The sequence below is a fragment of the Ylistrum balloti genome, unplaced genomic scaffold, assembly GCF_031769215.1.
Source record: "Ylistrum balloti isolate Yb309-2 unplaced genomic scaffold, AGI_CSIRO_Ybal_v1 Utg369892, whole genome shotgun sequence".
In the NCBI taxonomy this organism is placed as follows: Eukaryota; Metazoa; Mollusca; class Bivalvia; order Pectinida; family Pectinidae; genus Ylistrum; species Ylistrum balloti.
The window spans coordinates 776,700-793,489 of NW_026782024.1; the positions used below are offsets into that span (position 1 = coordinate 776,700).

The window sequence follows — 16,790 nt, forward strand, 5'->3', positions numbered from 1 at the left end:
TTTACACGGCTAATCGAGTTACTTTAAAACGACACCGTACTTTAAACGCCTCGACTACCAGACTATCATTAGGAACGCAAAATTTATTTTATTAAACTTTGATTTTGATTTACTAAAGTATACAGTAACGTTTCGCCTGTCTTCATAAGACAGATGAAACAGAGTCAAACAGTCAACTAGAAAGTCCGTGAGTGCACACGTTAAACCCCTAGTGGGTACTTTCAAAAGTATCACAATTCGACTTCAGTGTTTGAATGATCGGTGGCTGCCTTTTGATTATAGATATAAGCATTTACAACAGGCGTACACCGGGTTAATAGATAGCGAAGTCTGTCTGTCGAATGTAACACGGTCGCTTCAGCTAGATTTATCTTTTTGTTGCTCAATCTATCGATCTCGGCGTGTTTCAAGTGAACTTCGCCTGCTGGTGTTTCTTTTCAATAAATCATGTGAACATAGAAGGAGAAAATTATTAATTTCTCAATAGACAATGTGGACAAACCACGTCGGACCTAATTACACTAGCCGACGTGGTCAGCCTCCACACCACTAAGAACAATATGACATGTATATTTAACCCAAATAATTTGCTTTTCAAACTGGATTCGAACTGTTTACAAAACTTTGGAAATAATTAGAAAAGCCACTTAACTAGGACTCTTTTGTTTTACGTTTATTTGTCAAAACCAGAGGATGTGAAGCACTCTACTGTGGTAGTACAAACGATATATCTGCGTTATACTGATATACTATGACGCTGTCACGTCATCAACCTTGGAGGTTTCCCGTTATATTTGGCGATATCTACTTAACATTTAATGGAATTAATAACTACTGCCTTCATATCCCTGATTCAATATCAACACCATACCCCCACACATTTTAACGTCGATGCAGTCAAAACAGCGACTTGCTATTAACCGCCCCTCCCCCCCCCCCCAAAAAAAAAAAAAAAAAAAAAATAAAAAAAATATATCTAAACTAAAACGACATGAAACTATGTTAAATGATATTTAAGAAGCTAGATGAAATAAAATTAATAACCATATGTTTCCATTAACTAATTGAAATAACACAGCAAGGGCCTGATAATTGTTTTCTTGTTTCAGATGACGTGTAGGTGGCCTTGACGTCATGATGATGCTTAGTAGCACGGCTGCGGGGGAGTATCTTAATGTCGGGGATTATGTCGCCTTATACTCCGTTGAGACAGAGGGATATGTCTACAGCGTGCAGTCAAGGTTAGTTTTGATGTTGTTATATACTCCACATTTATATAAATTAAACAAATATAATATCAGAGGGCTGTATATGGGACCACCGGAGGTGCCTGAGGTTTATCTGAAAGAGGCTGCTGTAATTTTCGAGCTTACAAACATGTTCTATAAGTTCACATGTAAACATTTGAAGCAAAAAGTAATTTTTCATTTTATATCTTGTTCTCATTTGAGAACGTAATATTACTTACTTGGATTGACTAAGATTGGCAGGTGTCGTCGATAAACCAGAACACGCTTAGTGTTCAGTAATATCGTATTGTCTTTACTTCTTTAAGAACCTTTGTGTAAATCTGTCTTTTGTAAATATTTTATTCAAGTCTCAATGAATTTAAGCTGGATAATGATTCTTTTTTACATGTTGGTTCATGTAAGTTCATCTTCAACTACAAGAATACACGCTAAGTATTAGTTTATTGTAGCTACCTTGTTTCAGAACCAGACAAGATTACACGCTAAGTATTAGTATTTTGTAGTTACCTTGTTTCAGACCCAGACAAGTATACACGATAAATATTAGTATTTTGTAGTTGCCTTGTTTCAGACCCAGACAAGAATACACGATAATTATAAGTATATTGTAGTTACCTTGTTTCAGATCTAGACAAGAATACACGATAAGTATAAGTATATTGTAGTTACCTTGTTTCAGATCTAGACAAGAATACACGATAAGTATTAGTATATTGTAGTTACTTTGTTTCAGATCTAGACAATATTATACACTAAGTATAAGTATATTGAAGTTACCTTGTTTCAGCCCCAGAAAAGAATACACGATAAGTATTAGTATATTGTAGTTACGTTACCTTGTTTCAGACCCAGAAAAGAATACGCGATAAGTATTAGTATATTGTAGTTACCTTGTTTCAGATCTAGACAATATCATACACTAAGTATTAGTATATTGTAGTTACCTTGTTTCAGAACCAGACAAGAATACACGATAAATATTAGTATATTGTAGTTACCTTGTTTCAGAACCAGACAAGAATACACGATAAATATTAGTATATTGTAGTTACCTTGTTTCAGATCTAGACAAGAATACACGATAAGTATAAGTATATTGTAGTTACCTTGTTTCAGATCTAGACAAGAATACGCGATAAGTATTAGTATATTGTAGTTACCTTGTTTCAGATCTAGACAATATCATACACTAAGTATTAGTATATTGTAGTTACCTTGTTTCAGAACCAGACAAGAATACACGATAAGTATATTGTAGTTACTTTGTTTCAGATCTAGACAATATTATACACTAAGTATAAGTATATTGAAGTTACCTTGTTTCAGCCCCAGAAAAGAATACACGATAAGTATTAGTATATTGTAGTTACGTTACCTTGTTTCAGACCCAGAAAAGAATACGCGATAAGTATTAGTATATTGTAGTTACCTTGTTTCAGATCTAGACAATATCATACACTAAGTATTAGTATATTGTAGTTACCTTGTTTCAGACCCAGAAAAGAATACGCGATAAGTATTAGTATATTGTAGTTACCTTGTTTCAGATCTAGACAATATCATACACTAAGTATTAGTATATTGTAGTTACCTTGTTTCAGAACCAGACAAGAATACACGATAAATATTAGTATATTGTAGTTACCTTGTTTCAGAACCAGACAAGAATACACGATAAATATTAGTATATTGTAGTTACCTTGTTTCAGATCTAGACAAGAATACACGATAAGTATAAGTATATTGTAGTTACCTTGTTTCAGATCTAGACAAGAATACACAATAAGTATTAGTATATTGTAGTTACCTTGTTTCAGATCTAGACAATATCATACACTAAGTATTAGTATATTGTAGTTACCTTGTTTCAGAACCAGACAAGAATACACGATAAGTATATTGTAGTTACTTTGTTTCAGATCTAGACAATATTATACACTAAGTATAAGTATATTGAAGTTACCTTGTTTCAGCCCCAGAAAAGAATACACGATAAGTATTAGTATATTGTAGTTACGTTACCTTGTTTCAGACCCAGAAAAGAATACGCGATAAGTATTAGTATATTGTAGTTACCTTGTTTCAGATCTAGACAATATCATACACTAAGTATTAGTATATTGTAGTTACCTTGTTTCAGAACCAGACAAGAATACACGATAAGTATATTGTAGTTACTTTGTTTCAGATCTAGACAATATTATACACTAAGTATAAGTATATTGAAGTTACCTTGTTTCAGCCCCAGAAAAGAATACACGATAAGTATTAGTATATTGTAGTTACGTTACCTTGTTTCAGACCCAGAAAAGAATACGCGATAAGTATTAGTATATTGTAGTTACCTTGTTTCAGATCTAGACAATATTATACACTAAGTATTAGTATATTGTAGTTACCTTGTTTCAGAACCAGACAAGAATACACGATAAATATTAGTATATTGTAGTTACCTTGTTTCAGAACCAGACAAGAATACACGATAAATATTAGTATATTGTAGTTACCTTGTTTCAGAACCAGACAAGACAACACGATAAATATTAGTATATTGTAGTTACCTTGTTTCAGAACCAGACAAGACTACACGATAAATATTAGTATATTGTTGTTACCTTGTTTCAGAACCAGACTTGAGTTCGCATTTTCGTTTCGAATCTTACTTTTATTTATTTAACTATAGACTTTGAAGACGATTTTATTCGTGTTTGAACAATCTGCAGATATCGCTCACAGTCACAGACAACTAATAAGGCTCTGCAAGCATCTCGTGAGCTTAGGTATCCTTACATTTCAGAATTGTGTCTTCAAAAAGTAATTATAACGTCACATTTATAGCGTTTTACATCTAGATTAAATTCAATAATTATACTTTTTATTTTGTTTATTTGTAATGAGCAACACCTCCGAGACATCACTTTGATTGCAATGTGGAGCATCCTGCGTGACGTAGTGTAAACACAGTCTGTTTTCAGAGGATGATCTATTGGCGGTCTCTAATGTAAACAATCGACCCTCCAAGCTAATCATTCAACTTAAAAATGTCAGCAAAAAAAAATCGTTGCTAGGACCTCACGCGAACTCAAAAACACGCAACAAAACGTGCCAGGATAGTTACTATTTTGGTTAGGAATTTTCAGTTCGAATATTGGCGGAGCACTTTTTAAATACCTTTTTTGGAAACATTCACATCAACTGTAGTTTTACTTATCTCCTCTGCACGATTTTGTTACAGAGAAACATCTAATGTTGGCATCTCGTTCATCTACATATCGGTCAATGTTGATAAACATATGCAGAATGACATCCTGGTCCCTAACAACAAGACTGATTCTTGTCCAGTGTTGTTAAAAAAATCTGTCTGCCAGACGTGTATTGCGGTATAAATAAACCATCACAGAGCTCTGTCTAGTGTTAATGTCAATCTATATTGTCGTTTTTTTTGTCGGAAATTACAAAGGCATGACACTAAGCCATGTTGCGACATCGTATGTAAATATGCCCCGAATCACAAACGGTGGTTATGCAGGTCTTACCTCTATGATGGGCATATTCTAGCCCCTTTTAGAAAGGCGAGAATTAAGGAAGGTAGCATGAGACCTCGGAATCGTGATCAAGCTTAACTTCGAAATAAGAAAACAAATTGCCAGTATCAGGACAGCAATTGAACAATGTTTGATTTTCGAAGTCTGCCAGATTTCGATCGGTAGAAGGAGTTTCTGTGTTCTATCCCTGTTCGTAGTTATCGGCGACTGGGTGATTAAATTAGTGATGTTTTTCTGAAACATTTGGATTCATTAGAACATTAAGCAATGAATCCCTCTTTGTGTTGCCTAATGCTCCAAGTTTGTACATACCAATAAACAATCTGACATTTCGGTCACTGTCGCAGGGAGTGACCTTTCTTTCTCTCAATTGATCCTTTTGAGTGAATACCTTCTATTTTATTAATGAAGTCTCTTATTCTTATAAGAGTATGTGTGCTGTGTTCGATTTTCATGTGAAAAATAATGTCGTCCATTTCTATCAATAAGAATAATGATATATTTCTTATTCACAGCAAAGCAAGTATAAGAACCGCTACATGTATATCATTCGCTCGCTGTTAGTCAGGCTGTTGATTTCATCAGCAAGAAGAGCACATTGAACGACTGTCATTACATTTTTGCAAGTGAAATATAAATCAGTTTAATAAAAAGTCTATGCCACCACTTAGTTACCTATCCTATCGGTACTTTCTATTCATTGGTTTCAAATTCGCCGATTTTTCTGTTCAGGAGCTATTGAAGCAAAAGTTGATTAAGGTGGGTTTTCATTAAGTCTTTGCTGTATCCAAACAGGCGTTCATTAAAAAAATCACAGTATAATTGTAAGACATGGCGTATAATGGTAAATTTTAAATCTTATTGCCAAACTTAATTTAATCACTTCCTGACTTCCAGTAATTTCGTGTTTCCCGCCCTTTCTTTAGAAACGGTCTTGTTTTGTAGTTAGATCTATTTTGTTTGTTGTTGTTTGATCCCTTTATGAAACAATAAAGAAAAATTATCATGATTGATAATGATATGACAATGTATTGATGGTTTTCACCACTGCGTTTATATTTCAGATTCCGTATTTAATCACGGTAATGTATGTTCTCTAGAGCATATTAACTTATATATCATACAACATCGCAGTACGACAAAGAACAGATAGATCAACAATGGCGAGAATAAAGTACTTATCTCGGTTTACGAATGATGCCTTACTAGAATGAAGTATATTTTCTGGCAGAAAAGTGCGTGCTGTTAGACTGTAACAGCATAACGGCATACCACGGTCTTAAGAAATGGTGCAACTTTAACGCGATATTTGGGCCACGAAGGAAGGCATATCGTTTTGTCTAAAGAAATGACACAACTACAGTAAAATATCTTTAAAACTACCTTAAAGCGGTTTCTGGGTCACGGAGGAAGTCATATAATTTTGTCAAAATAAATTACACAACTACAATATAATAGTTTGAGAACTACCTTAAAGCGATTTTTGGGTCATGGAGGAAGTTATACAATTTTGTCTAAATAAATGACACAACTAATAGTTTAAGTTCTACCTTCACGCGATCTCTTGGCCACTGAGGAATAGTTTCATCAAAATACATATTAGTAACGTTTGTATTGACTAAGGTTACAAAAATTATAAAGAAAATCGCTTTGGACATGAATAAGTTCTCACTGCCGTATCGCCCTCTACATGATCACTGTGTGATAAAAACAACCCAAGGAGAGGGAGTACAGAGGGAAAAGGTAGGGAAAGGAGATTCACCGAAGTACCTGTTTACCTGTTTCTGATGTTCTTACGGAAATTATCATCAACCCAGTCACTTCCACCACATCTTCCTCAAACCACGAATGCTAGTCACTCTACAGAACAATTGTCAATATATAGTATTGTTATTCCAATCCGACTACACACTTAGGAATTTTACATCAGCACTAAATGTCATTGTTTAATTATTGCTACCATTGATATGTGTGTTTATCATGGAATAATTATATTGAAAATTTTGATGTCCTTTCAGCTCCGTCCATAGCGGTTTATACATTGGTCACAACCAGGACCGGGAGAAACCGTCCAAAATCCCCAACCCACAAGGTAGGTCTAGGATGGAAGAGTTATGACACATTATGGGGAATGTAGATTCGGTAGCAGGGGAAAGTGGGTCACGTTTTGGGGGGAGTAGATCGAGGAACCAAGTCAGATGATGTAGAAATGGAGGTCACATGGGAGAGAAGTAGGTCACGTGATGGCGGAACCAGATTAGGTCTTCAGGAGGAGTAGGTAGCGGGGTTATGGAAAGAATGTCACCAAGTGGGAATAGTAAGTGCTATTATGGAGATAGACGATTACAAAGTGAGTGTAATACGTGACAAGGTGAGGAAATAAGTCATGAAGTGGGGGACAGTTGGTCTCGGCACATGGTTACGGGGTGGTAAAAGTAAATTCACTTTTCTGTGCAGCACACGTGATGACAGACGTGAATGCAAATTGGGAAATGACATGATAAAGTACTTTACCTAAACTGTGTTGTATAAATTTATGTATTACATGTAGAGAATTTGGATGACATACTATGAATATGTCTATAAAAGAAGCGTGAAGAGAATATCCCAACGACGATTGTTAAAGCACAACTTTTGTTATTTCATTTCTTTACTTCATATATCTATCGTCTACTGTATATATTATGTTTTTTTATTGTTATTTTTTTAGCTGTCGTTTTCGAAATTGGTATTCAAAACCGATACAAATTAAACAAGAAGTACCGGAAATGGGTGAACCAGGCCGCGTCCACAACAGATCTGACGGAGGACAAGGGACTTCTAGCCCAGGCCAAGGTAGATGATGTTAGTTTGTGGTGATTTGAAATTTCGAATAAGGCTCGTATTGTCATGAATTCTAGGAGATTGAGCAGGTCTTGATCATCTAACCATCAAAATTGACATGCCCTTTAAACTACTGATCCTTCACTGCCAATACAAGGCTAGGTGATATGTCAAATAAATATGATTACAAGGCTAAGAACTATCGAGGAAGTTTATTTCGTGGCTGATAACAATCATTATATTTTCATGTTGTAGTTCGCAGCAGATGCCGAAAATGCGGATAATGCGGCGGAACAGAAACGTCAGATGGGCAAGAGGGTGAGATACGGGGACATCGTACAGGTAAGACAATAAAAAGTAACAGAGAGTCCCGAGGGAAACATCTTGTAAACATATGTATTAAGAGAACGCAATGTTCCGAAAGGATTTCACGGATGTTGAAGTTAGAGAGATTTTATAGTCGCGATGAAAATTTTACGTTGGTAATTCAAAGAAAATTCTAAAATAAACGTAATCATATCTCATGAATAAAAATGGTTGTATGTAACGTGATGAAACGTATATAAATGTTACGATATCTAGCGTGCGGTCACGTAACAAATACGCTACCCACCAAGAGCTAAGAGCCTTGCACGGAACTAAACAAGGGGTAATGCCAAATATCTCACAGTGAAAATGGAAGTGAACGGAGATGTTCAGACAGACAGTTTATAACTTATATCAAACCATTGTCAGTCACCGACAGGTCAATAATTACGTCACTCAGCGAAATATCCAGGCTTCACGAGGGACAAACATATAAGGAATTTCTTTGGTTATCAGGCAGACCTCGTAGATATATAGGTAACATGATACAATTACTAGATAATTACAAAATTTAATGAAGAATTTGAGCGACGAATCGTGGAAAATGGTTCCGAAAAAAATTAATTTTCTTTTAAGATTTTGGACAAGTCAATGAAGTCATTACGGATATTTTGAAAAGTCTGACACGAAAGCGATAAAAATCACTTCCAATAAATGCTTGTTTTTTAATTTTTTTTAGCACTTCAACAAAGCGGAAATCTAATGAAAATCATATAAAAAAACAATAAATTATCTTTATGTAGGTTGGATCTTAATACGGCAGTGGAGAGATTTTATAAGATAATATTTTCTAACTGTTCTTTTGATTTCCTATGATTTTTCTATTGTAATATTTTTGTTTGATGGACGTGCAATTAATTCAACACAGAAGCAAACATTTATTGCTGTAAAAAGTTCTATCAGCATATAGTTTAGTTGCTTCATACGAGTTCGCCTGTTTGGAGATTTTGCAGATCTGAGGAGCGTTGTCAAGGTCCCGATACAGACTTTGGGCTCACTCGTGCCAAACCTTATGCTGATGCAAAACCGATGAATTACATTAGGTCCTCGTTAATTGCCATTACGTGACATCTCGGCAGATCTCGCGATAGGATGATGTATTTGTGGGATTTGTAAAACCCGACTAAGAGTTCCTTTGAGAGCACTTATTTACCGTTTTATTTCACATTGATTGTCGTGGAAGATTTAGACCGTGCCTTAATGGATGGTCGGAAAAATTAACTATGTTCCCTCGAGGCGTCTCGGCGTCTAATTTAGTCCGCAATACCCTACTCGTCACAGTTTTTTGTGTAGTTTGTTAAGAATGTATTAAGAACGTTTTTTTCCCGTTAATGATTATAGGAATACAAAGGAATACAAAAACATACTAGTAATACAATTATATATCTTCATTAATGTGAATTACATACTTACAGACAATACTTTGAAACTGTATGTTGAACACAGACAAATGTCCATCGGTATGAATAACTGAATCCTCCACACGCTCCAAACAATATGTTCTTAAATGGTTTTAAATGTCACTGTAAACAAATTAGCTTTGCTGTCATATACTGATTTATATCTCATTACGAAAGGACAATCTAGAAAACAAAAAATAAAATCACCATTTCTCTTGTAATATTTGCAAAAGGTAGTTTGGATGTCATCTTTACGTCTCCAACACGATTTAAATGGAAATCGATAAGGGAGCAGTGCTATTAGAATGCATTGCGCACTGTTTTAATGTTGATTCAAGCACTTTAAAAGACTGGTACTGAAGTTAAGCAATGTTTACAGAGTGTCTTACCACTGTGTATGTCTTTATATCCAAGGAACACGCAGAAACACTGACAAAGTTTTTCTCGGTATGTGATAAAATATGACTTGAATGAATGATTCCGGAACATTATACATTCCTAGACCTGGTGTGTATATCGTAACACTCAGACATCAAATCTAAATTCTCAGAAATCACGGTATTGAGTCTGTATGATCTTGCCTTATTATTATTTTCTTCTGTATTTTAACAATAAATTGGATATTAATGTTGTATTACTATATAAGATTTACGAAATAAATAGCGTTATGGACTTGATGTATCTCCCTATCTATCCTTTAACATCTATTGATTTTAAATTTTCTATATCGCTCAGTAGATCTCCACACTTGTATGTCTTTGTGCAATAGTTTTATTAATTATATGATTATTCTAAAACAAGTTTTCATATGTTCCTAAAATGACTTTTACTCACCATTTTATAGGAAACGGGCCCAATTTCACGTATCCATAATTCAATAATATTTTAGCAATACAATAGACATTCATCATCATTTTATCTGTGTAAGCAGCTGTAACTAATATGGGTTCCCCACACTTTGATAAGATGCTGTTTTCGTTCGCCACTTTTCCCAATAGTACTTTGGTTGTAGGCATGTCCCCGTCTGCCTAATATCGTAAGGGGTTGATATAAAACGTCGCTTATGTAATTGTTGCATTTTGATGTGATACTGTATAGTTCTTATTTTTCTTATGGTTTCTTTCGCAAATGCTTTGTGTCATCTGCTTTCAGGGACATTTATTCGTTCTTATCAAAAGATTTGCTGATTTTGTCCTTCGATCTCTCTATTTTCTAATATCTTGGTAGACACTAATGTTGACAAAGACCTCTCTCATTTTCCATATTTAATCCGTGCACATTTGTCAATTAAATGTAAGTTGTCGTATGTGTCAGCTCTCCGTATGGACTAATAACATTTGGTCCAAGACTTTCTTCTCCCTTTCTGATGTGTCACTTAGAATTGGGCCCTTTCTCTGTCATATCAACAAGTATGGCCTGGGCGTTCGTATATCTCTATTATGTCACAATGTTAATCCTGCATATCTTTGCAATTTTCAACTCTACTTTTTTCATTACATGCTTTTTTTTCATAGTATTCATTTTTATATGAGATGGTACTGGGACGGGGGTGGATATGAAAGTTGGTGTAGACGAAAGTAAAGTTTTTACTACCCCGGCTCTCACTTTCAGTACGTTGCATTACTAACATTTGGTATCTATATGTATAGGTCGATTATGGTCTACGAAATAAGATAATGAACCTTTCCGGATTTTCTCGTCTTTTAGTTACTTTTTCAAGCCTCTTTCGTGTTCATGTGTTATTTGTTTTTGAAATTCAAATTCATTGACAGGTTGTTTAATTATTTTTTTCATTCTCCAGCTTTATCAGTGTCTCTCTGTTCACCTGATATACTATATGTTTTGATAGTTGTGTATTTGACTTGTCGACTACAAGATAGACAAGGTCAAAATTTCCTAACTATTATCTAGACATTGAACTGTTTGTACTGAGCAATGCTTTCAGTTAAGTAACTTTTCAGCTATTTAGTGTTATTTTTTATAGAACTTAAAAGCAATGAACATGTTTTGTTAAAGTTCTTAAACTTGCAAATGAGAATTATAAACTTAAACATGTCAGGGCAAGGCACGGATACGGCTGCACGAGCAAAACAAATAAAGCCTGTTACGGTGTGGTAATCATGTATAAGCACGCGCATTGTAGATAAAACCCGTTACGGTACCGATAACAGACGGTTGAACATGGAAAATATTTTTTAAGTCGAGTTACGGTTTAGTAAACATACGGAATATTTAATGAGGTGAGCAAAATAAAAGCAACAAACTTAGAAGTAAAACTTAATTAGTGCATATGATTAGTTTTAACTGCTACCGTGTTGTTGACTACGCAGAGGAAATTTGTGTGTGGGGTGAAAGAGTTATGACTTTGCCTTAGAACATTGTCAGTCCCTCGCGACATTTTTTTCAATTTTTTTATTCTTTGTTTTCCCCTTTACAAACGTCAAAACGATATCCTTCACTAATCATGAGACTTTTTCTTATATTTACCGCGTTCAGTTATTCTCATTTCCACATCTGTACCTTGAATGGTCGCTTGACGCTCTAGTAACACACTCACCTGTGAACCATTTCATATTTAAGTTAACCTCTTGTGAACCTGTCTATTAGTTCATGTTTGTATTGGCACTTTGAGAACCTGTGAACCATTTCATATTTAAGCTGCCCTCATATGAACCTTTCAATTAGTTCATATTTCATATTTTAGCTGGCATATTATGTACCTGTCTACCATGTCATGATTTTAGGTGGCTCCTTGTCAGCCTGTTTCTTAATCTATGTTGACGCAATAAGCTGACACATTGTGAACCTGTCAAATCATCCATGTGTAAGTTGACTAAGTGTGAACCTACATTTTTATGTTTTAGCTGAAGCACGCACTGACAAACAAATACATCCACATGTGTACCTCACAGACCAGCCAAACCGACAAAAACAACATGGTGGTAAGTGTTACATATACATTCCCTCTTTTTCTCTCTCTAATCTTTAATAAATTCAGTCGTTCTATCCCTGATAAAATCCTAACTTTCGTGACATGTGAACGCTGTTAGGTTTCGTCAGCTCGTAAACTCGTTCGGAAGGAGTTATTGAAATCATAGTTACGCAAGGGCGATGCCACATTGGCAAAGACGATGTTGTTATGAACTTAATGCACTTATACGTCAAAACGAGCATTCAGTTTCTTCATGCCAGGGATGGCCCGTACCAAGCCCTGTATAGCGACCGCGACAGTCCGATCATGTTGTAGATTAAACCTCGATTACCTGATGCAAGGTTTTACGACCCCGGTGGCCACTGCATCCTTTTAATACTGCAGTATGATTAATCATTTTGTGATAATAACATGATTAATTGAAGTCTATGATACTACAAATGATTTATCGGAGCCTTTGATCTACTGACAAAAAGAAAGTCTGTAATCATGTTATTGGGTGATGCAGTACACATTTGTCCTGGTGTGTTTACATATTGTAGCGACAACCGGGTCCCCTACCCCCGGGGCATCGTCCCCACGATATTGGGACCGGTACTATAACTAATCACTATCACTAATGATTTATAGATTTGATGATGAAAACAAATTTCTTGTTGTGATAAGCCTTATGTTTGATTTACGCCTGTGTGTGGATTAATAACCCATTAGCGAGCAATAAATATCACGATGTTTGTACCACTGGTTGTCTGTGGTGTGTAGATGGACATATACCTCGCCCGAAGGTTGAGCTTTCAAACCGAAGTAAAGATCGTTCCCTAATTGAATTGCACATGCTAGCCAGCAGCATTGAGCACGTGATATCTACCCGACTAGTGAGTATAGAACTGTATGCCCCGCCCAGGGAAATCTAGAGTTTCACGCACAGGGACTGGTCTGGATGACTGGCTAATGTCACATCACAGTTCAAATCCCTTAATTAATCTCCTATCGATGTTTTCCTGCTACAGGCATGTTTATTAGGTTAGTTTACTATTTTCACTCGGCCAGAGGACATTGGGTCAGTAATGTTTAATTCTCCGGTGTGGAGACAGACGGCTCTATCCATTTGTGCGCCGTTGATTCTGAGAGTTATACATCCACCTGTTCCGCTCCATCACATCACGGTATACCTCATCATGGCGATTACACCAGAGTGGGCGCGTGGCCACAAAACATCGAAATTAAACAAGTCTGCGGTAAAGGCTCAAACGTCCCGGCGTGTTAGTTATGCCATATTTGGTATGTAGCTAATTAAAATATCTCGGTAGTTACCGCACCGGGGAAACAATACCAACAGCGGAATCAGCATCACCATCTCTTATCTTAGTAGTCGATACGAATTCGACGAAACTGCGCAGCAAATTAAATAACAAAAAATACATGTTTGACATGAAGCAATTAGTTTTTCGTTAATTAGATTGTGACTGGTACATATCACATCAAGCGCTCTATGTCATTATGTTACCGTGAGAATGATTCCGTGTACATCGGCGTGGGCAAAACTCCAGATCATAGGAAATACCTCTGTTGAAGTACATTATTCCCAATGTTGCTTCATGATGCCGCGTTACAGAAAAAAAGTTATTACGTCGTTATTCTAATTGTTTCTACGCTAAGCTTTCACATCATTCACAAATACATTCAATCGTCTGTCTCCGAATGAAACCACCTGTAGTTTGTTTTATGAAATGCCGTAGAAGAATAAAACAATTGTACCTGTTTTTGCAGTCACTCTTGATTTCTACTTAACATATACAATTATCTACGTGTTTGTCACGATTCAAAAACTTCCAATCGAATATTGCACTACGTCGTTTGTTACGGACCAACAACTAATAATTCGAATCACAATTTACAGTTAACAAAACGACTTCAAATAAGATATGCAATTATGTTTTGTTGGTTTTGTATTGTTTCTCTTTCTCATTGTCTCTCTGTCTCTCTCTCTGTCTGTCTGTCACTGTCTGTCGGTCTGTCTGTCTCTCTCTCTCTCTCTGTTTCTCTGTCTCTCTCTCTCTGTCTCTCTGTCTGTTTGTATGTCTGTCTGTCTGTCTCCCCCTCTCTCTCTAAACATAAGCCACATGTCATGTTCTAATCCAATATAATTTGTTTTCTATTTTCCGCATTACAACTTTATCATGCATATCTGAGGAAACTTTTGATGTTTTGACAATGATAAATAAGTTGTAGCTGTAGTGAGTGTATCAGTAGGTATTCATGATTGGTTAGGTCTATCGTTATTACATCAAGCACGGAAATCCTGCTAATCAAGTATGAAAGCATCACCGAGTTTAGCTCTACCGACAGGAATTTAACTCTTTCACATACTAGAGATATTGTTTGTATCCGAATGTATATAGATGATTCTGACAACTTTTGTATGTATGTCAATAGAAAGTCCCAAACTTAACCCTTTCGTGTCCAGTTTGTTTGAAATTAACACTTTCCTTCAAACTAAATTGCCTGTATGTGGCCAGTTTATTTCTAATAGTATTTGTCAGACGTTTGATCAGTTTCCGGAGGATCAATTGAAGATAGTATCAATGTTAGTATCACCGAGATAACACCGTAGTTACCATCCAGTAATTCATGGTAACAATGGATCTGATGGAATACTGATGTCCATGATCAAGGTAACGTTACGCTAGCGGAGTAAGAAGAAATCATTATACTGGCGTGACAGCAACCTGGGGTTACCAAAGTCCCTTCCGAATCCATATTGCCAACAAATTAATATTATTACGACTGCGAGATTTCCACTCTTTCAGTATCGACCATCTAGTTCGAGGTTATATTTTTTTCAGTTTCATCAATTTTATAGTGTTGTCCTTTTATTGAACAAGTCTTCTAGAATAATATGGCATTGAACTGTTCTTAGAATACCAGCACACAATCTAAAAATGGCAGCTTGTATATACTCTGCACGTGCTGACAAAGTGGTAAATAGGATACATTTATAGACAAAACCTCCAAGCATTCTGTAATATCAAACATTTAAAAAGTCAGGAGACAAAGCTGTAATGACGTAATCACAATTGCTGGTTGTGGAACTCTTCCAGATCTGATAGCGACCTACGTTATATAATCTTAAGTCTTCGTTAGGTATGTTTATCATCATTACATCGCCGATTTTTATGTATACTATAAGGGCGTCTTTTCAATTATAAAAGTCAGAGAGATAGCCTGTATACAAACATACTGCAGTGTTTCGTACTGCTTGTGATGTATCTGCCGAGACCGTCACTATTCTATAAACATCAAAATGCTCAATTTTATTTGATCAACCATATCGATTTTTGGAAGGATTTGTGTTTTTAAAAAATGATTATACGGTTTTATGTTCATTTTTTGGTTGATTACGATCTCTCGTGCCTTTGAGGACAGTAGCGCTGTAACGTCAGCAACCTTTACGCAAGCTCTCACACTGAAATCTACAGTATATATAAGCATTAAGAGCTTATTTCAGCGAGGAAATTACAATAGTATATATTTTAGATATGATAGTCTCTCATCACGCACTTATACAAAACATAAATCTGTAGTCCAACAGCTACCACATTGCTCCAAGGCATGTAATCAACACATTTCAGACTCGGAGTCTCTCTCAAGCAGGAATTACGATTATTTACATACAGCAGTCGCATTGAAATGTAGATACAGTAATATATATATATATTTATATATATAAACTAATTGTAGACTGCAGTAAAATTTGTTTTTATCAGTCTTCTAACACTCAGAGCATGTTTTACTTTCCAGTTGCTTACAGATGACGCTTTGAGACACATGGAAAAGTTATTTTAAATTAACTTAACTCTTATTGTATAATGTAAAAAGTTAACAACACTATCTTAATCTTGCAGACCTGCAGAGTGAATTTCACTATCGGCTGTTGGTCCTATTATTCTGCTTTTCGTTGATTTGAAGCTGGCGGTTAAAACAATAAGAAAATGCCAATATGTGAACATAATCCTAATCCAAACTCAGATTAAATAAAACTAAGGCAAAATATGAATAAAAATAATTATGATTGTACGGAAAATTAGGTTTATGCGGTAATTATGATTATGCAGAAAACTGACAGGTCTACATTCATTGGTTAATCACTTATTAAATATGTAAAGTAGTTCTGAATGTACAACTGTAACGTAACGCTATACACCGTCCTTAAATCACTGGTGGTTGTTACAAAAGTTTACACAGGCACAACATCAGGACTTGTCTGCTCCCGTCAGTTTGAATTAAAGTTGATACGATAGGCTCTTAATGACACGCTCTTGGTATTATCTGATGTCGTAGTTTAACGTGTTACTGACGTTAAGAGCGTGAGTTTGTAAATTGACTACACGTTAAATCATAGCAATGCCCCATTGCTGTTGTTAAGGAGTGAGAATAACATAGAAAAGCTACAAAAACCAGTGGATAATAATCA

General features: G+C 35.6%; 1 protein-coding gene across 1 annotated transcript in view; it reads left to right on the forward strand.

Moving 5' to 3' along the window:
• The first annotated feature begins 1,134 nt into the window (after positions 1-1,134).
• The window catches only part of LOC132546492 (inositol 1,4,5-trisphosphate receptor type 1-like), a 66,219-nt gene continuing 50,563 nt past the window's right edge, over positions 1,135-16,790 (forward strand). Inside the window, exons 1-5 of the mRNA XM_060210210.1 lie at positions 1,135-1,241; positions 6,814-6,887; positions 7,506-7,630; positions 7,874-7,960; positions 12,249-12,326. Of these exons, the coding sequence (XP_060066193.1) occupies positions 1,135-1,241; positions 6,814-6,887; positions 7,506-7,630; positions 7,874-7,960; positions 12,249-12,326 (471 nt within the window). The remainder of the gene's footprint in view (positions 1,242-6,813; positions 6,888-7,505; positions 7,631-7,873; positions 7,961-12,248; positions 12,327-16,790) is intronic.